This window comes from Rousettus aegyptiacus, unplaced genomic scaffold (assembly GCF_014176215.1).
Source record: "Rousettus aegyptiacus isolate mRouAeg1 unplaced genomic scaffold, mRouAeg1.p scaffold_m13_p_14, whole genome shotgun sequence".
Classification (NCBI taxonomy): Eukaryota; Metazoa; Chordata; class Mammalia; order Chiroptera; family Pteropodidae; genus Rousettus; species Rousettus aegyptiacus.
Window position 1 is genome coordinate 35,574,982 of NW_023416289.1, and position 22,279 is coordinate 35,597,260.

Genomic DNA, 22,279 nt, shown 5'->3' on the forward strand with positions numbered 1-22,279 from the left:
AGAATAGACAGCCTAGAAATGGGTCTCAGTGTGTGTATATACGACAGAAGACAGATTCCAAATCAGAGTGAAAAAGACTGGTTGGTTTCACAACTGGTTCTTTATTTGGAAAAAAATGCTCTACATATAAGATGGGTGAAAAATCTAAACATAAACAAGTACAGGGACGGAAGTAATTCAAGAGAAAGGAGAATTTTGTACATTGTATGTCTTGCTTGGAGGTGGCAGATTTTAAGCAATATATTCTCAAGCCAGAAAGGAAAAGGTAATTTATTTGACAAAGTGTAGAACAAAAAATACACACACACACACACACACACACACACACACGCTATAGACAAATTGATAGTCTGGGGGAAATTGTGTGTGTGTTGACACATACAGCAAAAATATATATATAATTCTTAACATATAAATGTAATCTACAAAGCTTCCACAAATTAAAAAAAAAAAAAAGGCAACCCAACTTAAAAATATGCAATTAGGATGAACATGTAATGAAGTGAAAACTCTGATGCCAGTGAACAGATGAAAATACCTCCAAAACCTAATAGCAAGAGCAATGTGAAACAAAAAACTTTTTCACCACCTCGTTCTCATAAAACTTAGAGCGGTAACATTCCAAGCTGGGGAGGATGTGGGGGAACCGGACACTCCAATGTGCTGGTCCTGAGGCTGTGAATAGCAATCCTTCAGAAAACATCTCATACGGGGTAAAATCAAAAACATACAGACCCTTTGAGCTGGCAGTCGTCTTTGGGAATCAATCTATGAAAACAAAGCAGAGGCACCTAAGGACAGACATTAAGGGCTGCTTCCTGCAACAACGCTTCGATCCGCTAAACCATGGAAACTGAAGTCCACATAAAGAGGACGAGTCTTTTCAGTCAGCAGTCCCCAAGCTATTTAGTACCATGGACCAGTGCTCCTGTGAGAATCTAATACCTGATGGTCTGAGGTGGAGCTGAGGCAGTGATGCTAGCACTGGAGAGCAGCTGCAAATACAGATGAAGTTTTGCTTGCTTGGCTGCTGCTCACCTCTTGCTGTGTGGCCAAGTTCTTAACACACCACAGACTGGTATTGGTCAGCAGCGCAGGAGTTGGAGGTCCCCTGCTTTAAGTCACTGCACAGCAGGGCACTCTGGAAACATGGCAGCTCTTGGCTGGGTTTGGGATTTCAGGGGAAAGCCTGAGAGAAGGGAGATTTGAGGTGGGAGTGACACCAATGGTAGTGGAGTAGACAAATAAAGCAGAGGCTATGGTTAAGGGACATGGGCAGCCTCTCGCCCTTGTGGGCCTTGGCTGCCTCGTCTGTTAGCTGTCACAGGCAGCTCCCCAGATCCTCCTGTCAATTCCCAAATCCAGAGAGCTGTCAAACCAGAGGTCCTCCCCTGACTTCCTGGGCAGTGGAACCTGACTTGTCCTGGCATGGGTCACCGACAGGCAATTTCTCTGCTTGGTGGGAATGTTCACCTATTTCCTGCAGAAACACTAATGGAGTTACTCCTAAGAGCCAGACAGGGTACCGAGGATACAGTGTATTGTGTGGACTAGGAACCACATCATCTCTCAAAACTCAATCTCAGATCCTAAAACACATATATGGCCCTAAGAGCTTCCAGATCTGGGCTTGCCAGCCCGGAGTGTCCCATGCCAGGTATCCAGCGAGGGGCCTGCCTTGGGGACTGCTCCATGCTCACTCATCATTTCTATCTAGTACACTGCAAGGAATGTTCAAGGCAGCTTTGGATGTGTGGGCCTGAAACTGGGAAAGAGAAAAGGACTACCGTTTCCAGCCAGGGGGCGGCTGGGGCCACCTTTCTTCTGACTGAGCTGTGTGACTCTGGGGACAGCACAAAGCTATTCCCGCTGCTCTGCTCTCAAACACTGCCCTCTATCGACACTGCCCAGAAGCAGAAGCAGAAGCAGAAGCAGAAGCAGAAGCAGAAGTGTGCTCTGATGTGCTGGATGTTGGCAAAATACCCCAAGATTCAGGCCCATTGATTTCCTGCCAGACAGACTGTCAGCAATCTTTACTCATCAGACTTCAACCAAGAAAAAGAACATTTGCCTACCTTTACAAAAGGTAAATCTCATTTTAAAAGAATACATGTGAGCACTTCCATTTCCAACCAAGATGGAATAACAGGGATGGGATTTGCTCTCCTTCCTGAAACAAGCAAAAAGCCAGACAAAACACATGAAACAACGGTGCTCAAGACTCTGGACATCAGTTAAGGGAGGAGAGTGAGCTCTGAGAGATGGAAAACATCAGAGTGAGCCCTGAAATTGCCATGGCCTTGGTTCTGAGACAGTTTCCCCCCATTGGATGGCGGGGGGGGGGGGCAACTGAGGCACAGCACCTCCCTAAGGCCCCACCTAAAACTGCTCTAAAAAATAAAGTCTATTTTTAAAAAATGCTCAAACCAAAAGAAGGCAGAAAAATAAGAAAAGGGGAACAAAGAAAGATGAACAAATAGAAACCCAATAGCAAGATGAGTGTCATCACACCGATAACCATATTAAAAGAATAGTTATAAACACGTCATTTGAAAGGCAGAGACTGTATGCTCTGGTAAAAAAGAAAAATCCTGTCTTTTTGTCTACAAGAAACCCACCTTCAATATAATTGTTAAAAGAGATTTGAATGCAGTGTAGTACCCTGGATTGGACCCGAAGAAGACATAAGTGGACATGAGTGGAAAGTTATGAAATTCCAATAAAGTCTGTCATTTAGTTAATAGTAATGTGCCAACGTGGATGTCTTAGTTTTAACAAATACATTATAATACGTAAGGTGCTGGCATTGGGGTAAACTGGATGTAGGGTGTGCAGGGCTCTGAATTCTCTCAGCAGCTTTTCTGTACATCTAAAATTATTCTAAAAGACAAAAGTTAATAATAATAATAAAAAAAGTAGTCTACATCCATGCTACCCTGAACGAGCTGGATCCTGGCTGATCTCTGAAGCAAGATAAGCAGGGTCGGGCCTGGTTAGTACTTGGATGGGAGACCAGGTGCTGTAGGCATAAAAAATAAAAAATAAGGGTTTATGAGCTGACAAGGTCCTTGCAAACTGTGAACTCAACCAAGGCTTGCCTTGCCTAAAAAATAAATAAATGTTTGTAAAAAAATAAATAAAAATAAAGTAAAAAGCTGGAAGATCACGTATGCTAACAACCAACAACATGATACTTATCAATAAAAAATTTCATAGCAATTGGAAACGGAAAGGTAACCAGCAGTCTCTTCCACCATTGCTTTAACTACAGCAACCGGTCCCCGAACCCGACCAGATAATTTTGTCAAGGTCCTGGGTGGAAATGGACAGCATCACACGCAAAAGGTTACAAGTAGTTTAAAGAAAAGCCTGCTTACAGGGATGGTGCAGACTCCTCAGCCTGGCCTTGCTGGACCTGCTCCCTGCCACCGCTGCTAACCCACCTCTTCACCCCAGGACCCTCACGGCTCTACCGTGCCACAGCTGCCTATTCCCTCTGCGCCCCGCAAGCTGCGCTTGTTTCCCGCCTCTGTAGGTTCGAACGCGCCATTCCCTCCGCCAGTTGCGCCGCTCCGGTTTTATTTACTAGAGAAGCTACCCTTGCCGGTGAAGCCTGTTCTCACTCATCCCCCTCCTTTGAGTTCGTCATTCCCTACCCCGGGCTTGTACATCCCTGTACGGTGGGCAGTCTGACAACTACTACCGCCCCAGTTCATAGCTAGGAATGATAATAACGGCCACTCGGAACCCAGACAAAACAGAGCTGCGCGGAAGGGCGCAAGACCCAGTTCTGCCGTGCGTGTCCCCCCGGGGCCACCGTCCCCACCCTGTCTTCCGGCTTACCTAAAATGCCCATCGCGTCATTGCGTAGGAGGGGAAGGGCGTGCCCAAGTCAAGCTCGCAGTGGCCATTGGTTGAGCACAGTCGAGCAAGGCGGGGCAAGGCCTCCGCGTGACGTCAGGACGCCGCGGTCAGGACGTCGAAGCCCAAAGAAGACAGGCGCTAGCAGGTTTGTGAGCAGCCAGTGGCTGTGTTGCTATCGCCTTGGGTCGCTGCTGCCGAGTTCCGCAGGTGAACGGCCGAGGTGGGTGTGGGGAGCGGCGGGCGGGCACGGCATCTTCTTTCGGCCTTACGCCCCGCGGGCCCCGAGGCCTCGGTGACTGTCACCCCAACGGACGCCGCGCGTGCGAGCGTCTACAGGGTGTGGCGGGCACAGGCGGCACTGCGTCTGCGCACGAGGGCTGAAGCGCGCGGCTGCGCACTCTCGTACCTGTGTAGTTGGTCCCTGCTCCCCGCCGTTCCCTTGGAATTTCTGGTCTCCTAGCGCTCCTTCTCTCAACTCCCATTCACTGGGTGGTTCCACCGGGAGGACGGCGTTGCCCCAGGCGACAGGTAGCCCAGACGCCTTCTCGGGAACGTGGTGCGCACGCGCGGCTCGACTCGAAGCTGTGGCTCTCGGGCCAGACAGTCGCGGGGATCGGGTGGGTTCTTCTTCCACCCGGCGCCCTCCTTTGCCTTCCCCGCGCCCGTTGGACGGCCAGGTGCCCCTCACCTTCCGCCGGCTTCTGCCTCCACTCTTTAGACTTGTCCAGGACCCTCATTCCGGTCACTACCTCCAGGCCTTTCCCCCCGTTTCTTTGGTGTCTTGCCATCCCACCACTACCCAGCTACTGAACATCTGCCTCCCTTGGTTCTTTTCCCCTTTTAACACCTTTTTTTAGGGCTTTTCCCAGCTCTAGACTTTCGTACCCCCTCACTTAGTGGGTTGTCGGGTTCTTGAGCAGGATTTGACCCTCTCCTCCCACCCCTGCACTTGTCAGTTACCCCAAGTTTAGGTCCCCATTTCTTGACCCCCAAGCCACTCATTTACTTACTTGTATTTCTCTCCACCTCACTGTGGACTTTGGGGTATGTTTTGGGTCTCTTTGGGCATTCCCAAAGCTTTTCTACAGACTCTCAGCGTAGGCGATTGCCTCTACTGTTTCCCAGGGTGCCCTTCTAGGAAGTCCCAGGTAGGGTTCTTCACTGCCCTCAGGGGGCCTTTTAGAAGTCGCTCTTGCAGAGCTTTCTAGGAACTCTCTTCTTTATGTTGGCATTCCCCTGGTCCACCCTCAACTTCTCCCTGCCTCTAGCTGTGACTTCCAGAAATCCCCTTTTCCTCTCAAGTTGTTTTTCTTCTTTCTCAATGTTGAGACGCTGTCAGATGCTTTCCTCCTTACAGAATTCTCAGAAATCTTTCCAAGCCTCCCAGCCTTCAGGTTCCACCCTCACTGGGCTCTGGGAGCGTCCCTCTCTTCTGCCTCCTCTCAGGAGTTCTTGGACCCCTGACTGAGGTCCCCCGTCCCACTCTTCAACCTCCCTGTCTAGCTCAGGGTTCCCTCTAATCCTTCCCTTCCTCACATGGGTTTCAGGTTCTGTTTACCTTTGGAAAATTTTTCTAGACTTACCTGTTGTCACATCCTTTATTCTCCCCCCGGAGGGCCACAGGGAGACCCAGCTCTCCCTCTCACATAATCCTTTTCTTCCACACCTAGAATTCTCCTCAGTTCTCTGCCCCAGAGGATCCTTTCTCAAACTCCCCTTTTCTGCCTAGCTTCTTGTGAGTCCATGTACTTCTGTGCTTTGTGGCATGTTTCTTGCTCTCTTGAGTCTCCCTAATTCCTTCTTTTTCTCACAGACAGTGAAAAAGCAGTCTGGCTCCCGAGGTCCATCCCTTACGCCCCAGGGTCCAGATGGCAGCCAACGTGGGTGATCAACGTAACACGGACTGGTTAGTGGGTTAGAGGGGCAGTGACCGGAGGGGAGGGCAAGAGAAAGCAAGCCCCAGCTCATCCTCTGGAGTGGAACCTCACACAGAGTGGGGTGGGTGATGTAGCAGTCCCTGGCAGTAGAGGTGGGGCTGAGATTTCTGGCAGGAGGGAGGGTAAAAGAAGCATTTGGTTGTAGTGAGGACAGTGTCAAGACTTCTGAGCTTTAATTTTTCACAGTGCAGTGCTTGTTTTGCAAAATTGGTGATTCATTCAATGAACTGTGATTAGGAGGCAGCCTCCAACTGCCTCAGCCATTTGTCTTTAATTCCTTATTTTTTCCAAAATGGTGTGGTTATCATCTGCCGACTAAAGTAGAGTCAGATAGGATTTGCTGATTTCTAAAGCTTTTATACCTACTAGGTACCGGGTCCCATGTTAAGTGGTCTGGATACTGTTAATCATTTTGTTTGATTTTTAACAACTGTTGTATACCAGGTACCTGGAAAAGTACCCTCAGTGGGTCATCTCATTTATTCCTCACAGAAAAGTGAAATAAGCTGGTTGTCAGCATATCACAGATTAGGAAATTTATCTCCAACAGATAGAGGGAGATCTGGGATGGCTGCCTTGGTGTTTGCCTTTCTCTGTCTTGCCCACTGTGTACAGTGGGGAGAGCAGCCTGACTCAGCATCCGCACTCTGCAGGTCCTCTCAGTACAGCATGGTGACTGGGGCAGGCAGAGAGAATGGCATAGAGACACCCATGCACGAGAACCCCGAGTGGGAGAAGGCCCGCCAGGCCCTGGCCAGCATCAGCAAGGCAGGCGCTGCTGGCAGCTCTGCCAAGGCTAGCAGCAATGGGCCTGTGGCCAGCGCACAGGTGAGAAGGCTACACAATCTGGGCCCTCTGATGAGGGGTTTCTGAGGGAGGGATACACTTGGCATCCTCTCGTATCACTGGGTCAGAGTACTCTGAAAATATTCTCAGAGCCCTAGTGTGGGGGAAGCAAGGATTGTTTCCTTGAAGCATCAGGGCATCATGTGTCCTTGTCCCTGGGAATCCTACCTGAAGAGGAAGATGTGCCTGCGGTCCCTAAGGTGCCCAAGTCCGCTGGTAGGGGTGGTGGCTATTTGTGGAGAGAGGTGCCGGGTTCTGTTCCTTGGCAGTTAACCAGTAGATGGGCCCATGGGCTCCTGCTGCCGAGGCTGACAGCTCATGGGCCTCTGTCCACAGTACGTGTCCCAGGCGGAAGCCGCGGCTCTGCAGCAGCAGCAGTACTACCAGTGGTACCAGCAATACAGCTACGCCTATCCCTACAGCTACTACTACCCCATGGTGAGTGCCCAGCCCCTGGAGCAGGCGGGGCCACTGGAGTGGGTCCTGGCTAGTGGATGGATTGAAAACATTGTGACAGTCAACCATTGAAAACCCCCCAGTAGCTCATCACCCACATGATCAATTCCTAGGGTCACCTGTGATCCACTAGGCCTTGCTTTATCTGGTTCCGATCACCTCTCTTCCCACATTCACCCACAGCTACCACAGAGACCCTTATCTTCCCATAGCAAGGTCACTGGTGCTCTGTGGCTGCTCTCCTTCCCATGTGTGACACCTTGCTATGTCCCCACCTCCCAGGGTGCTGCCCGGGTGATGCCTAAAGAGAGCGTTTTTCTGTGACAAACTATAGGAATATTCCCCCACACCTAGTCACTCTGCTGCTTCCCTCGGCCTTTTCTTCTGTGGCGCGCATTGTTGACGTGTTACACGTTTGTCTGTAACTGCCTGCGTTGTGAGTGCCAGCTTCATTTGAGCGTGGCCCTTTACCTCTAGCTTTTGTTCTATGGTAGTACTTAGAGGAGTTGGCACTCAGTAAAGAATTGAGAAACAGAGAAATGCCTCTGAGAACTAGCAGAAGTGAGATTTAGAGTTGATAGTTTTCCTTTTATTTTGTAATTTTTTTTACTATAGAATTTGGTGCATTTATGTGGTGAAGGTCGAGGGGTGAGGGAGGGCCATGACTGCGTACGGCTGCTGAGTGGCAGGTGGAAGGGGTACTGGTTCACCACTGACGCTCCCTCCTGCCCTGGCAGGGCATGTACCAGAGCTATGGCTCCTCACAATATGGGATGGCCGGCTCCTACGGCTCCACCACACCTCAGCAGCCCTCTGCCCCGCAGCACCAAGGGGCTCTGAACCAGGTAACCAACGCCCCAACCTGACTCTGGGTCATGTTCCAGCTGGGGGTGTTGTTTTTTGAGGGGGCTAGCAATGGGGACAGCTGCATTAAAGTTGACTCCCCTTTCCTTCCTGCTGATGCCAAGCAAGTCCTGCTCTGAGTAGCAAGTCCTGCTCTGAGTATGAGAGTGGAGCAGGGATCTCGAAACCAGGATGGGTGCAGGGCTTGGGCAGGGCCAGGGCCTGGGCTGTTGGGGCAATGGTAGTAGCAGCTTGTCTTCTGTGTTCCTCCTGCACATGCACTCATATGCACAATCAGTCCCCCCCCCCCACTCTCTCTCTCTCACACACACACACACACACACACGCGCGCACGCTCTGGCCTTTCACTTAATGTGCACCTTGGCGGAGTGGAGAGCAGTGCTGGGAGGTGGGTAGACCTTGGTTTGAATCCCGGCACCCTCTCCGGCAGTGTGATTACAATACAAGCCACGTGAACTCCCAGCTCGGAGAGTGGGTGGGGCCACTGTTATTTTGGGATTCCTGCAAGTATGTGTGATCCTGTGTGCACCTTCGCTGGCCTGGGACACATGCTCAGCTCGTAATCACTGGGGATGCTGTCCCTGGCAGCTGGGGCCACAGGAAAGGAGCTCTGCACCTAGTCTTCTCCCCTGTGGAGGGCAGTTTGTGAGACCGCACCTCAGGCTGAGGTCATAGCAGAGCTGAGAACTGAGCGCTGTCTTGATTGAGGACAGTGAGAGAGCAGTGCAGAGCTCTGCTCCTGCCCTCAGCGCCATTTCCTCCAACAGCCCCCGGTCCCTGGCATGGATGACAGCATGTCGTACCAGGCACCCCCCCAGCAGCTGCCCACGGCCCAGCCCCCTCAACCCTCCAACACCCCACACGGGGCTCATGCTCTGAACAGTGGCCCCCAGCCCGGGACGGCCCCAGCCACTCAGCACAGCCAGGCAGGGCCCACCTCGGGCCAGGCCTACGGGCCACACGCCTACACCGAGCCCGCTAAGCCCAAGAAGGGCCAGCAGCTGTGGAACCGCATGAAGCGTAAGAGGGCAGCACAGGGAAATGAGGGTGTGAGGTACTGGGTGCTGGGATGGTGCCACGGTCGTGGGATGGCCACCTGGAGCTGCAGCTGTCCATTCCTGGGGTTGGAGCAGCTCTGGGAGGCCCAGTGTAGACCTAACCCCAGCTTTCGCTGCTTTCACAGCTGCCCCTGGGACTGGTGGTCTCAAGTTTAACATTCAGAAACGGCCCTTTGCTGTCACCAGCCAGAACTTCAGCTCTACCTCAGAGGGCCAACACAGCGGCTTTGGCCTCCAGCCCAATCCCGAGAAGGCCCAGAACCACAGGTGATGGCCCCTTTGCTTCCGTGCTTAGCACCCATGTACAGCCCAATGTAGGTTCTGCTCTCTGAGCCTCTGGCTGCCTTCTCAGGGAGGGTGAGGGCTCTCCCTCAGGGTTACCATGAGTGTTGAGCTGGAGGGAAGAGGAAACGTTGGAGTTGTATGGCACATATGTCAGATCCAGTGGTAGTGACGACAGGCTTCATTGGGGTGGGTGCACCCCAGCTGAGCCCATCTCTGTCCTTACCCAGGGGGAGCCTGTCTGGGAAGCCCGATGACTGGCCTCAGGATATGAAGGAGTATGTGGAGCGCTGCTTTACAGCCTGTGAGTCGGAGGAGGACAAGGACCGGACGGAAAAGCTGCTCAAGGAGGTGCTGCAGGCCCGACTCCAAGACGGCTCCGCCTACACCATCGACTGGAGCCGGGAGCCCTTGCCTGGGTGAGGGCTGCCTGGGTGGGGACCTGGTCCTGGGCAGGCAGGGAGTGGGGCTGGGGCAGGGGGAAGTAGGTGTGTTAGGCGTGTTAGCTGAGTCGCCTGGGGGAAAGCTTTCCTACCTGGGGCAGCATGTCCCTGGGGCAGGGGGCAGATAGGGCTATAGGGGCACAGATTGGTGATGCCCTGTCCTGCTTTGTCCTCAGGCTGACTCGGGAACCTGTGGCTGATAGTCCTAAGAAGAAGCGTTGGGAGGCCCCCAGCAGCCTCCACCCTCCCAGGGGAGTAGGCGCTGCAACCAGGGGCGGGGGCGCCCAGTCTCAGCGTGGAACACCAGGGGCCGGGGGAGCTGGCCGAGCGCGGGGCAGCAGCTTTGCCAAGTTTGGCAACCGCAATGTTTTCATGAAGGACCACAGTTCCTCCTCCAGCACTGACTCTCGCTCCCGCTCTTCCTCCCGGTCCCCTACCCGCCACTTCCGCCGCAGGTGCGCTGGCTCCAGGTGGGATGGGCCTGTGGAGGAGCCAGGTCGGGCCTCACCCTTCTGTTTCTTCCGCAGTGACTCCCACTCGGACTCTGACAGCTCCTTCTCAGGGAATGAGTGTCAGCCTGTGGGTCGCAGGAACCCACCGCCCAAGGGCCGGGGGGGTCGAGGAGCCCACATGGATCGGGGCCGAGGCAGGGCACAGCGTGGGAAGAGGTAAACATTTGGGTGGGTGGCCAGGAGCAGGGGCCGTACCCTTGGGGAGCACTGGAGAGGCAGATAGTTGGCCACTACTGTGACCAGACCAGATAGTGCATAAATGCCCACCTTCTTCTTTGGACCCCCTTCCGCAGGCATGACTTAGCTCCCACTAAGCGTAACCGCAAGAGGATGGTGGCGCTGGAGTGTGAGGATCCTGAGCGCGAGCTCAAGAAACAGAAACGGGCGGCCCGTTTCCAGCATGGACACTCCCGCCGCCTACGCCTTGAGCCCCTGGTGCTGCAGGTGGGCGGCCTGGAGAGCAGCGGGGCCGACCCCGACTGGCAGGAGCTGCAGATTGTGGGCACCTGCCCTGATGTAACCAAGCACTACCTGCGACTCACCTGTGCCCCCGACCCGTCCACTGTACGGCCTGTGGCAGTAAGTGTCAGTGGGAAGGGCAGGTCCTCCATGGGAACCCAGCTGGCCAGGTAGGTGCTGAGGGAAGTGGGCTAGAGACAGCTTGTGCCTCAGAGCCCTGAGTCCCTGGTGTGCAGCTTTGTCAGGAGACTTACTCAGTCTCTGGGTCTCTGTCCTAAACAGGGAGAAGGATCTTAGCATTCTCCACTGAGGCCCACAGGACAGTGGTGGACATTCCATGTGAGGGGGAGCACACACCGGGTGCTGACATGGCACCAGGGCCAGGAGCATTTATTTGTTTGTGTCAGCATTCTTGTTCATGGTGGTAGCAAGTCCCTGAGGGGTCTGATGTCAGAGCCCTCGTGTGAAACACCAAGTTAGCGGAACTGTAACAGGTTCATTCTGCCCCTGCCCTGTGACCCATCCTATTCAGCCTGCCGCTTTTCCCAGGTTTTGAAGAAGTCACTGTGCATGGTCAAGTCCCATTGGAAAGAGAAGCAGGACTATGCCTTTGCCTGTGAGCAAATGAAGTCCATCCGGCAGGACCTGACGGTGAGGCAGGGTTCTGATGGTCCGGTGGGGCATGTCCCGCCCTGGCCTGGCCTGACTCCTCTCTCCCCACCACCCAGGTGCAAGGCGTGCGCACAGAGTTCACTGTGGAGGTATATGAGACGCACGCCCGCATTGCACTGGAGAAGGTAAGTAGGTTGACAGGGCCCAGCCCATCCTCAGCTTGCTCCTCGGCCTCACTCTGCTCCTCCTCTCCCTCCTTGCTCTTGCCGCTAGGGTGACCACGAGGAGTTCAACCAGTGCCAGACGCAGCTCAAGTCGCTGTATGCAGAGAACCTGGCAGGCAATGTGGGCGAGTTCACCGCCTACCGGATCCTCTACTATATCTTCACCAAGAACTCAGGAGGTGAGAGGGCTGGCTGCAGACTGGGGGCTCCAGGCCCCAGGGTTGGGCCCCACTAACTTTTTGTCTTGGGTTCAGACATCACCACGGAGCTGGCGTACCTGACGCGGGAGCTGAAGACGGATCCCTGCGTGGCCCATGCCTTGGCGCTCAGGGCAGCCTGGGCTCTGGGCAACTACCATCGCTTCTTCCGGCTGTACTGCCACGCGCCCTGTATGTCTGGCTACCTCGTAGACAAGTTTGCAGACCGAGAGCGCAAGGCTGCACTCAAAGCCATGATCAAAACGTATGTGCCGCTGGGCTCTCCTGCTTTCTCTCTCCTCTGCTCACTCTTGCTGGCCTGCGGGCCTTAGGCTCCCATCCCCCATGTCTCCTCTTCTCTTCTTCCCACACACAGCACCTTCTACTTTTCCTTCCCTTTGCAGACCCTGTCGTCCTGGTCCTTCTTTGTTTCCATCTTCTACCTTCTCTGACTCCCTGCTCCAGGATCCCTCTCCACCCCTGCTACTCTCTTTTCTCCTGCTCATGATAACCATGACCCTGGCTGGTCTGCAACTTGTTTCAGGCCCCAGGCCCCTCCCTGTGAGGTCTCTGTCCAGTCTTTTTATCTTGGTTCTTGTCACTGGGCTCCTGCTCTAGAGAAAAAGAAAAGATGGCCCTGCTCTTGGTGGCTTCTGGTCTCATGGGACAGGATCCTGTCCCCACTTGAGTCCTCTGAGGGTGCAGATGAGCTTAGAAAGACAGGCATGGTGCAGGGCAGGTTGGTCCTGGGCTGTTCTTAAGAAGGGTGTATTCTCCTCCCCAGACTTGAATTGCACCCACAATGTTAGGTGTACGAGGTCTTCATGGCAGTGAGACTCCCCCTGAAGATGTAGGGCAATGTTAGGAGACATCTTTTGTTGTCACAGTCAGGGGTGCTACTGGCCCCTTGTGGGTAAAGACCAGGGATGCTGCTGACCAGCCTGTAGTATACCCCACATCAGAACCCCTGGTCAGGTTGGTAGGTCCGCGGGGCCTTAAATGCCATATCCATTAGGACGGGGGTCATGGGGATGGTTTGGAGCTGGGGAGGGATAGTCAGCTTGAAGGTCAGATACATGTTCTAGGATCTGGTTCAGCTAAAGAAGATTTAAGGGAAAGGCCAAGCCAGGGCAGGAGCCACTGAAACAGAAGGGGACTTGGGGTGGAAACATGCAGGGTGAGGAAGCATAGGACCTGGCAACAGGCCAGGCATTGGAAGGGGCAGTGGGCCTGGAGGACCCTGGCTGCCCCTCCGAATCCACCCTGCGCAGCTGGACAGGCCCCCAAGGGCAGGTCCCGAGCCTTTGTGAGCTCTTGGTGTAGCTGGGCTACTGACTATTTGGTGTTAGTATATGTGTGCTTGGCTTCTGATGGGGACACAATAATGTGCCTTGTGGGAGGGGCCCTGGCCTATCACTGGCCTCATGCTCTCATGCTTTCTCACTTCGTAGCTTGGCCCTGCCTTTCTCTGGGTGGCTAGGAGGCCAGCTCAGGTATGGGGGCAGCAGGCTCTCCCGTGCCCCTATCCATGGGGGCGTTGACTTGGGGCAGGATTACTTTATGTCATTTCCTAGGTGACACTGGTCAGTTGGCTCTGCTTTTAGACCTGCACTTTCCTCACTGTTTATAAAGGGTAGGGTGACATAGCTTGCAGATGAGAATTCAGTAAGTCAGTATGGTAGCACTTGGAACAGCTTTTCCTGGCACATGCAAAGTTCATAGTCAATAGTGTTTTCTTGACAACAAGAAATTCCTGTTCTGAGTACATAGTAAGTGCTGGCTTGACACCTGTGCCTGGGACATACCGAGGCACTCTGGCCCAGGGTTGGGGTCCCTGAGGGTCAGGCCAGAGTAGCAGTAAGCCTTTCAGTCCCATGCCTGTCCCCATGGGTCATTCCCTCTGCCTGGCCCCTGCACCTCGGCCACTGCAGCCCTCTTCTGAGGGACTGCTCAGGCCCTCAAGCTGTGAAGGAGCCAGCTGGGCCCTTCTCTCCTGTCCCTCTCCTTCCCTTTCCCCCTGCACAGGTAAGTAAGGGTGAGGGGGGCATACCTGGAGGTGGGGCCATGAGCCTCACCCTGGGCCCCCCCAAACCCCAGAGGTGGGGAGGCTAGGGTGGGGGTGAGAGGTCAACAGGTAACGTGCTGAGGAAGCCTTTTGGGTATCCGAAGGGGGGGCACCCACTCCCTGTTCGTGGGGCCCCCCCACCCACCACCCGCCTCATCACATTCTCCTCTTATCTCCATAGCTTCCGCCCTGCGCTGCCCATCTCCTACCTGCAGGCCGAACTGGCTTTCGAGGGCGAGGCCGCCTGCCGGGCCTTCCTAGAGCCCCTGGGCCTGGCCTACACGGGCCCGGACAACGCCAGCATCGACTGCCGCCTCAGCCTGGCGCAGCTATCTGCCTTCTGAGCACCAGCGCGACGGGGGTGGGGGGGCAGGGCTGCGGCCCCTAGAGCTGCCTCTGCAGATTTTGTTTTCTGAGCCGTGGACTTGGCTTGTAAATTAATTATAGGGAGTGGGCTCCAGGAAGAGCCACCATCCCTACCCCAGTTTTCCTACCGGGGAGTCTGTACAGAGATTTTTTCTACATTTTTATTTTTTGCTCAGAGGGGTGGGATGGGGAGGGTTAGGGATGGCGGAGGGTGGGGGCATGGTCTGTGTCCACCCTGCACCTCCACTAATGCTGTCTCAGTGTTTTCTCTCTCTCTCTCTCGAGCTTGTACTCCGGCATCAACCCGGCACCCTGGCCTGTCCCATGCCGGGGGGCCAGCAGAAGATGACGGGCCGCTCCGCCTGTTCCCGCTGCGGCGGGGGCACCAGCATGCCGCCCTGCCGCCCACCCGCCTGCCTCACCACAGACTCTTACTGCCCAGCCCTCTGGGGCCTCAGTGTTTGGGGCGAGGGGAGCCCGTAGAGACTGTGCCCTGCCCTCGGCTCCCACCCCAGAAACGCCAACACCACACCACCAGCAGATCCACACCACCACCTCACACTGAGGATTCCGGAGGCCAACGCGGGACCTTGCCAGCCGGGCCGCCTCGTCTGCAGTTGTATTAAGTTGTCTCATGTCCTTCCCTTCACCCCAGTGTTTCTTCTGGTTTTTTTTTCTTCTCCTTCCTCCCCACCCCCCCCCCCCACCCACTTGTTTCAGCACAGGTAAACGGTTCCCCCTCCCCGCCTTCATGGATCACCAGCTCACGTCATGTTTCCTTCTCTTTTCTTTTTGTGTGTGTTTAAGTTATTTTTTTTTTCTTCCTCCCCTTTTCTTTTGGTCCTCCCTCCCTCTTCTGCCATGTAACTGGAGGATGTGCAATGAGTTTGCAAACAGCTGGACTGTCAGGCTGCTTTTTTTCCAGATGTCCCTCCTCTGCCTTCCTTCCCCTTCCTCTCCCTCCCCTTTCTTTCCTTCATTCTTTCCTTGAGCACTGAGCACCGTTTTTGAAGCTTGAGAGAAACCAAAATTAAAGAGAGAGAGAGAGTATGCTGTCCCTTCTGCTTGGGCTGGATCTCATCGGGTGGTTTGGTGGTTTGGGGTTGACACGGATTGTCTCCCCCAGAGGTCTTGGACTGTTACCCCAGGGAGACCTCAGCCAAAGGTTGGTAAGGTGTCCCCTGCCCTCCCCATGTGGTACAGCCGGAGTTGCCCCAGGGCCTGGCTCCCCCAGCTCCTGCCCTCTGCCGAACCCAGTGGTGAGGAGGCAGCCTTGGGAGCCCCTGGGCACCTTGGCCAATGTCATATTGGGGGTCCAGCCCCCCAGGGGGCTATAGCACTTGGAGCCCCTGGGCCTCCAGCCTCTGGCTCAGCTACTTGGGCCATGCATTCCAGGGAGGGAGTGGGCGGTGCACAGAGCACTTAGGAGTCCAGGAGCAGCAGCCTCCCAAACTAAAGCTGTGAGGGTGCCTGAAGTCGGTGGGCTGAGATTGTACATCTCTGCTCTGGTGGCTATGGGAGCCACCCTGGAGCCCCACCAGCCTCAGCAAGGCCAGCATCAGGTGCAGGGCCTGTGCAGGCACTGAATGGAGCACATGATGGCATGGCTCAGACCAGATCTTAACTGGGCTTTGGCCACCCCTGCCCGCAGCCGGCGTCCTGTCCTCATTAGAGCCACAAAGTGCACAGAACCTGTTGGTGAGGGGCCGTGCTCCTGCCCACAGTGGCCTCTCTAAGGACCACATTCCATTTTAGTCTTAGAGTTACAACAAAGAACCTAAAAAATATGTGAGGGTTAAATAACATTAAGTAATGAATGGGTTAATAATGAGATTAAAAATACCTTGAGACAAATGAAAATGAAAACAATGAACCAAAATCTATGGGGCACAGAGAAAGCAGCCCCAAGAGGAAAATTCATAATACAGGTCTACCTCAAGAAACAAGAAAATTTTCAAATCTAACCTTTCACCTACAGAAACTAGGAAAAAAAGAAAATGAATAGCAGGAAGTAATAAAGATTAAGCGCAGAAATAGACTATGTAAAAACAATGTAAAATAATAAAACCAAGAGCTGGTGCCTTGAAATGATAAACCTTTAATGAGAAAATACAAAGGAGAGGGGATCCTAATACTTCCCAGGGTCTCCTGTTGCTGCACAACCTGCACCTCTCTAGTCTTGGCTTCAGCAGCCAGCTGCAGCAGCACCCTTTCAGGCTCCCATCTACAAGAAATCCTGGCCCCGTCCAGCTGCTGGACCTTCACAGACACCAGCGCCAGAGGACCTGCTTTCCGGACTGTCCAAGCCAGCTCTGCGTGCCGCCTGCCTGGGCGCCAGTGGAGGCAGTATCTATGCCGTCCTTGGAAGCCCTGGTCCCATGGGTGTTTTCGACCCCGTGCATTTCCGCGCGCGGTCGTGCGCATCTCCGTTCTCGTGTGCTCCCCCGCCTTCGAGTGCGTCCACGATTGTGGGTCCAGGGCTCTCCGCCGACCCTGATCCGAAGACAAGATCGGTGCTCGAGTCGCGGTCTCACACAACGTGGTCGCGGAAGCGAAAGTACCAGCACCGCCATTGGCTCGTCCCAGCAAGAAGTGCTGAAGGGCTCCTTGCTCACGCCCAGAAAGCGGTCGGAGTAGCCCACCAAGTCGACTTGGTCCAGGTGCGGGTCCCAGCGGATGAGCTGGATGAAGGTAGCGGCCGTGCGCAGCGGCGGCTTCTTGGCTCCGGATCCATCCTCAGCCTCAGCGCCAGCCTGGGCCCGGGAGTGGAGCTAGCGGCAGCAGGCGCCAAAGCGACAGCGGCCTTTCAAGGAAGAAGCGGTGGACCAGTGGCCCTACAGAAAGAAGTAGCTGCTGCCATGGGAATCGGGGTGCAGCTGACGAGCTTTTCTCGCTGAGGTTGGTTGCATGGTGGGCAGCCTTGCCCAGACCTGGACAGTGACCTGACTGACGTCACCGGAGGGCGCTCCGGCCCAAGCGGATCGCCCTCCATGGTGTCCTCTGGGAGTCTGACTCCGCCCCCTTTGCGGACAGCGGTTTACATTTGTGGCCTAATTGATTTACCGGTCCTCCTTGGGCTAGAGCGAGCCTGGCTCCGCCCCTGTCTACTGATTTGCATGTGCTGCCACGCCCCTCTGTCCTCCCCTCCCCGTTCCCCCGGGTAGTCGCGCCCTTCACTAACGCCCGGGACAACCAGACATCTATCTGCAGATTCAGACAGAACTCCGTCGCCCAGACCTGACGCAGCTGGCGCCCTCGCTCTCGGGCCGACACACCTTTAGGGGACAAGGGGCCCTTCCTCCAGAGGACTACGCCTACTCCCGACCACTTTTCTGTGCGGCCGCTCCCAGAGTAAAGGGTGGCTCGCCCCGGCGGCGTCCACTAAACTCGGTCGGGCCGCTAGAGCGAGTCAGGTCGCGCGGGATGGCGTCGGTCCGTCAGCAGCGCTGTCAACAGGATGAATGAAAGAGGCTGTGGGAGCAGCCACGTAGGAACCCCGCCCCTGGGAGGGGATCGCCTAGCCACGTCCCCTAGCTCTCTTAAAGGGGCGGCATCCCATCAGTCCAGGCCCATCGTCATTCTCGCCCTGGCCAGTCCGGTCTCCGCCGAGACGTGAATTCCGGGTGGTACACCTGGCTCTTAAAGACTCTGGGACCCCATCATACTCCCGTTCCCACGTACAAAGTGAACAGACAGAACCGGGGCAGAGACCGTGGCCGTTTATGTATAAAGAAGTGAAGTGCCACACGGCAAGAGCGCAGGGAACCGGGAGCCTACAGGCCGATGACGTCGTCTAGCTCGAGGTCCGCGTCGGGGCGGCAGCGGGCCCTGGGGTACGGCGTCCCAGAGCCGGGGTCCGCGTCGGGCTTGGCGGCAGCGGCTCCAGGGCGCTCCGCGTCCATGACGCCCAGCACCGCGTCCAGCATGGAAGGGCCCAGATCCAGGTGAAAGGACAGAAGCGGGTCAGCGGGCGCGGGCGCGCGGAGGCCGGGAGGCGGAGGCTGCGGCACGGCGGGAGGGGGCGCGGAGCGCGGGGCCCCCGCAGGAGGTGCCCGGGGCTCTGAGGGCGGCCCCCCTCCGTGGCGACTCAGGAACGATGTGTCCCCGAAGGCGTCGCCACCTCGCCCCACGTGCAGCGTGTGCCGGAAGTCTCCGAGTGGCGCGGAGATGGAGATGGCGCCGCGCTCCGGCCGCTTCTTGGGCTGCGCGGGGCCCAGCTGCTTCAGCACCGGCATCTGCGGGGTGGGGGCGAGTCAGCGCGGCCTCCAGCTGGAGGGAGCGCCCTATGCCTGCCGCGCGTCTAGCCCGGGGCCTAGCCAGTCATTCCCAGAACACCCTCCATAGGGAGAGGCTGATGATGGTGTGGGATGACTACCATTTTACACGGGGGGAAACTGAGGTTCCCAGAGGCGCCGAGGTCGCAACTGCTTGATTCACATCTCAGACTCAAATCTAGTTCTGCCCATGACCACCACGTGGTACTGCTGACTTCATTAAGAACTAACATTCAAGCTTCCCAGAGGCCAGGCAACAAGCAACCCTCTGGAGTGCTTCCTAACTTGGCAGAAACTCCAGCTCCTCTCACAGGGCGACTCCTGAAGACTGGGGTGGCTGCGGCCAATGGGTGCAGCAGGCACAGTGCCTAGGGCCCACATACTTCCAGCGGTTCACAAAAATGTGGAAATGTTTGAACTTACTTCTAAATGCCTGGATTATACTTGTCTTTATACCAACACAGATGTAACAGGATTTCATATATATCAAGGGGCCCATTAAGGTTTTGTCTAGAGAGCACAACTGTCACTCCGCAGGCCTGCAGAAAGACCCCAACTGGGGAGGTTTTGGGTGGGCCTGGGAGTCGTGTACAGGCACAGGGTATCCTAACTGTAATGATCTGACTTTGAAAGACAATATAATACCTCACTTTTTGCAAGATGATACTGATGATGATGATGATGATGATGGAAATTTCTCTATGTTAAAAAACAGCAAAATGGCATCAATTTGAAGCTGGTAGCTTGTAAACGTTAAACTAAATAGGTGCCCTCTTGCTACTGTGGTAAAGAGCAATGTCTGTTGACCTTTGCTCTCATCCTGAAACCACGCTGTTTTTATGAAATTCTAGGAGGGACTTTGATGACCTTGTAATAATAGTCATTGTTATTATAATGAAAGATATTTCTGTTTGAATTCAGCCCCCACCCTTTGCCAGCTGTATGAATTTGGAAAAATTACATGATCTCTGCTTCCTATCTGTAAAATGGGTGAAATAGCATTAGATTCCTTGCAGGGCACATCGAAAAGGTCAAAGAAAACTAATATTGCCAGCCAGTTGGTAGTGCTAGTGGGGGGCAGGGAACAGGTGCAATACGTGTCCCTAAACAACCACAGTGGAACAAAATTTAGATTTGATAAAATCCTGGACGAAGGCAAAGCAGCCAGCATCGTTCTTTTAGTAACAAGCATCCTGGCAATATCAGTGGTCATGTGGGAAAAAAGTAAAGTCAAAAGGATTTAAAATAATTGTACATGGATGTCTTGTGAGAACTACCCTCTACCCTACCTAAACACCCAACCTAGATGAATAAACTTTTTTTTTAACTTGGCATACGATCATTTCTCTTTCCCCTCTGCCCTCCAGGTAAGGGGGAAAAACTGTACAAAGCAAGACTTAGTCTTATAATATGCTAGATAGGCACTTGGATATTTTCAATTCTAAACGTAAAAAACAAATTCCGACCTCCACTCATTATAGAATCTCAATTCAGTTTGAAATAAAACATCCTCTCCTCGTGCCCTTTTTACTCTTAAGTGAGTTATAGGTGAAAAGAGCAGAACTCAGAAACCCAACTATCCAGGTTTGGCTCTGCCTGTGACCATTACTGTGTGGCTTGGGACAAGTTACTTTACCTCTCTGACATGATTTTTCTCATCTAGAAAATGGAATGACACCTGTATGATATCTCGCTGTCTCTTTGCAAGAACAGGTGAAATGTTGCCCATGAAAGTCTTAGCACAGTACCCAGCACACAGCAAATGCTCAGTGGAGTCTCACTTTAGATTATTGTTCCATGCCCCAGACGAGACACTCAGAGAATGTGATTTGCCAGAGTTCATGAAAACCAGCTCTGTGGGACTCCAGAACCCAGAATTCTGCTTCTGCTGCCTGCCGCCACTGGAATGGATGCTGCCTGGGCTGCTCAGCCACTGCTTCTTCCCGCAAAGCTCTAGCTCGCCCCTCATCCCATCCTCCTGTTGTCCCACCAGGCAACCTAACTGCCATTTTCCAGCACCTGGCAGCACATTAAGGTCCTGGTTTCTGATGTCTAACACACCTGGGCTGCCGTTTCCTTTCTGTGGGACCCTGAACTTACTTCCTCAACCTTAAACCTCAGTTTGCTGAAGAATAGGAATCAGAATGCCTGTGTGCTAGGGCCGGTCACAGAATACATTCATGGTGCTGACGTTTTATATCCTGAGCACTTACTTATTCTGGCCCAAGCTGGTGCCTACTTGCTTCACACAGATGAACAAACTCATGTAATCCTCAGAACAACCCAAAGACTGAGAGACCACTGTTATGATGTCTATCGGACAGATGCGGAGTCTGGGGCACAGAGAAGTGAAGTGACTTGCCCTGGGTCACACAGTAGCAAACGTTGGATGTGGGACTTGGTAGGACCAGCTGCATGTATCCCATGGAAAAGATGTTTTATTTGATGTAAAGGCCAGGATTTCCTACACCCATGACCATGTTTGTTGGGTTTTCTTTCTTTTCTTTTTTTTATTCACTCCAGATGAAAACAATGAAGAAAATTTTTTTTTCTTTGTTCCTTTGTTTTTTTAAATGCCACCTCTTCTCCTGCCAGCTCTGAGACCTTGGGGCAAGTCGGTCCACTTCAGTGAGACACTCATCCTCTTAAAGAGAGGCTCTAATCGCCCTTGAGTAGAGTTCTGTGCTTGAAGCAATGAGGTCATGCTCAGAAAAAGTCCCCTCACTTGGCCAAGGTTCCTACAGAGGGGCCGTTGTCTGTGACAAACGTGAAGCAGGCCTGTGGCAAGAGCGAAGATGGGACCCGGCCGCCTCCCCAACCCCCCATCACCTCCACCCCCACCGCCGTACAGGGGCTGAGGTCTTCCTCGCGTTCTCATCCGCCCTCTCCTCTTCCTGCGCGCTCCAGCTGCAGGGGCGGGGTATGGCGGGACACAGCTGGTTCTCCGGTGTCCCCTCCTGAATCCAGTCCCGCCAGGACGGAAATAACCTGCTCCAGATCCGGCCTGACTGGTTCTCAGCCCCATGGGAGAGGCGGCAAGGGGCGGTGGGGGACCCTGGATGGGGAGACCCCGGCCCTGGGGGATGCAGTGTGTGCCTCCTGAGGCCACGTGGCTGCGCAGGGCGCGGGCTTAAGCGGCTGCGGTCTTTAACGCCGTCGGTCCTGCTTTCCTGCGGACCTGACTGGGAACCCCGACCCACTCCTGCTTCTCACTTACCTCGCGGTCCTCGCTGAGCGGGGCCGGGGCGCTCTGGCTCGGCTCAAGCTGAGACCCGCTGTCCTGTGTTCGGAGCCTGCCTCGGCCTCCTGGGCCCAGACCCGCGCCTTCTTCCTCCTTCCTCCGGGCCGGATCTCACCTGGCAAAGGAAGTATCCTGCGGAACCTGGAAGGGGACCAGGACCCAGGCGTCCGGGTCCACGGTGCCACCTCCTTCCGCCCCCTCCTTTCTCAGGCCTCAGGAGTCCTGACTTCCAGCTCTTACTCCTCGGCCTAGGAGTCAAGGGTCCCGGTCCCTCCCCGGCTCAGACCCAGGAGTCCAGACCCCACCCCTGGCATCGGTCCCTTCTGTACCTGCACCGGGACTGAAATGTCAGCCCCTCTTGGGGGCCATGGTAGGAACCCAAACGGGCGCGGAGTCACCGCCCAGTCCAGTTCAGTCCATCCGGGGCAGACAGGGTTAAGGGGCAGGCTCCGCCTAGCCTTCCTTATCCCCCAAAAGTTTGCCTCTAGGATTTAAAGGACTAGAAAGCTGTGGAGCAAAAGCTGAGGCCCCTCGGGGCTGAGTGTGGGGGTGGGAGGAGGCCGGGACTGGGAGTGCACC

At 54.5% G+C, this 22,279-nt stretch overlaps 3 protein-coding genes, 1 long non-coding RNA gene and 1 pseudogene across 11 annotated transcripts; 1 reads left to right on the top strand and 4 right to left on the bottom strand.

Moving 5' to 3' along the window:
• Positions 1–81: 81 nt before the first annotated feature.
• LOC118611441 lies at positions 82–3,971 on the bottom strand. Its single transcript, XR_004954422.1, has 2 exons — positions 3,844–3,971; positions 82–2,170 (listed from the first exon to the last, which is right to left on the bottom strand). It is a non-coding gene; the product is annotated as an uncharacterized LOC118611441 (long non-coding RNA).
• Positions 3,940–15,235, top strand: LENG8 (leukocyte receptor cluster member 8). Of its 8 annotated transcripts, none has more exons than XM_036232286.1 (16): positions 3,940–4,009; positions 5,678–5,770; positions 6,455–6,629; positions 6,984–7,085; positions 7,841–7,948; positions 8,735–8,987; positions 9,151–9,292; positions 9,538–9,726; positions 9,927–10,205; positions 10,278–10,418; positions 10,556–10,841; positions 11,271–11,372; positions 11,450–11,518; positions 11,607–11,736; positions 11,812–12,019; positions 14,001–15,235. In XM_036232286.1, the coding sequence occupies exons 2-16, from the start codon at positions 5,733–5,735 to the stop codon at positions 14,161–14,163; spliced, it is 2,385 nt and encodes a 794-aa protein (XP_036088179.1). In that variant the 5' UTR covers positions 3,940–4,009; positions 5,678–5,732; the 3' UTR covers positions 14,164–15,235. The 8 variants fall into 8 exon arrangements, with proteins under 8 accessions (XP_036088179.1, XP_036088177.1, XP_036088178.1 ...); XM_036232284.1 differs by having other exon boundaries at positions 3,957–4,084; XM_036232285.1 differs by having other exon boundaries at positions 3,962–4,071.
• Positions 15,236–15,324: 89 nt separating this feature from the next.
• LOC118611480 lies at positions 15,325–15,935 on the bottom strand (annotated as a pseudogene).
• A 312-nt stretch (positions 15,936–16,247) lies between these two features.
• Positions 16,248–17,177, bottom strand: LOC107510097 (leukocyte receptor cluster member 9). Its single transcript, XM_036232682.1, is given in 3 exon segments — positions 16,248–16,746; positions 16,748–17,019; positions 17,142–17,177. Coding segments are annotated over 3 exon segments (519 nt in total). The 3' UTR covers positions 16,248–16,535.
• A 708-nt stretch (positions 17,178–17,885) lies between these two features.
• CDC42EP5 (CDC42 effector protein 5) lies at positions 17,886–22,279 on the bottom strand. The gene is made up of 3 exons (XM_016143275.2): positions 22,030–22,279; positions 21,677–21,815; positions 17,886–18,420 (listed from the first exon to the last, which is right to left on the bottom strand). Exon 3 carries the CDS (start codon positions 18,418–18,420, stop codon positions 17,959–17,961), a length of 462 nt encoding a protein of 153 aa, XP_015998761.2. The 5' UTR covers positions 21,677–21,815; positions 22,030–22,279; the 3' UTR covers positions 17,886–17,958.

Coding starts and splice junctions, on each gene's coding strand:
- LENG8 (XM_036232286.1), top strand. CDS start 5,733: ATGGCAGCCAACGTGGGTGATCAACGTAACACGGACTG. Junction 7,086..7,840: donor ACAGCTACTACTACCCCATG/GTGAGTGCCCAG, acceptor CTGCCCTGGCAG/GGCATGTACCAGAGCTATGG. Junction 10,419..10,555: donor AGGGCACAGCGTGGGAAGAG/GTAAACATTTGG, acceptor CCCCTTCCGCAG/GCATGACTTAGCTCCCACTA.
- CDC42EP5 (XM_016143275.2), bottom strand. CDS start 18,420: ATGCCGGTGCTGAAGCAGCTGGGCCCCGCGCAGCCCAAGAAGCGGCCG.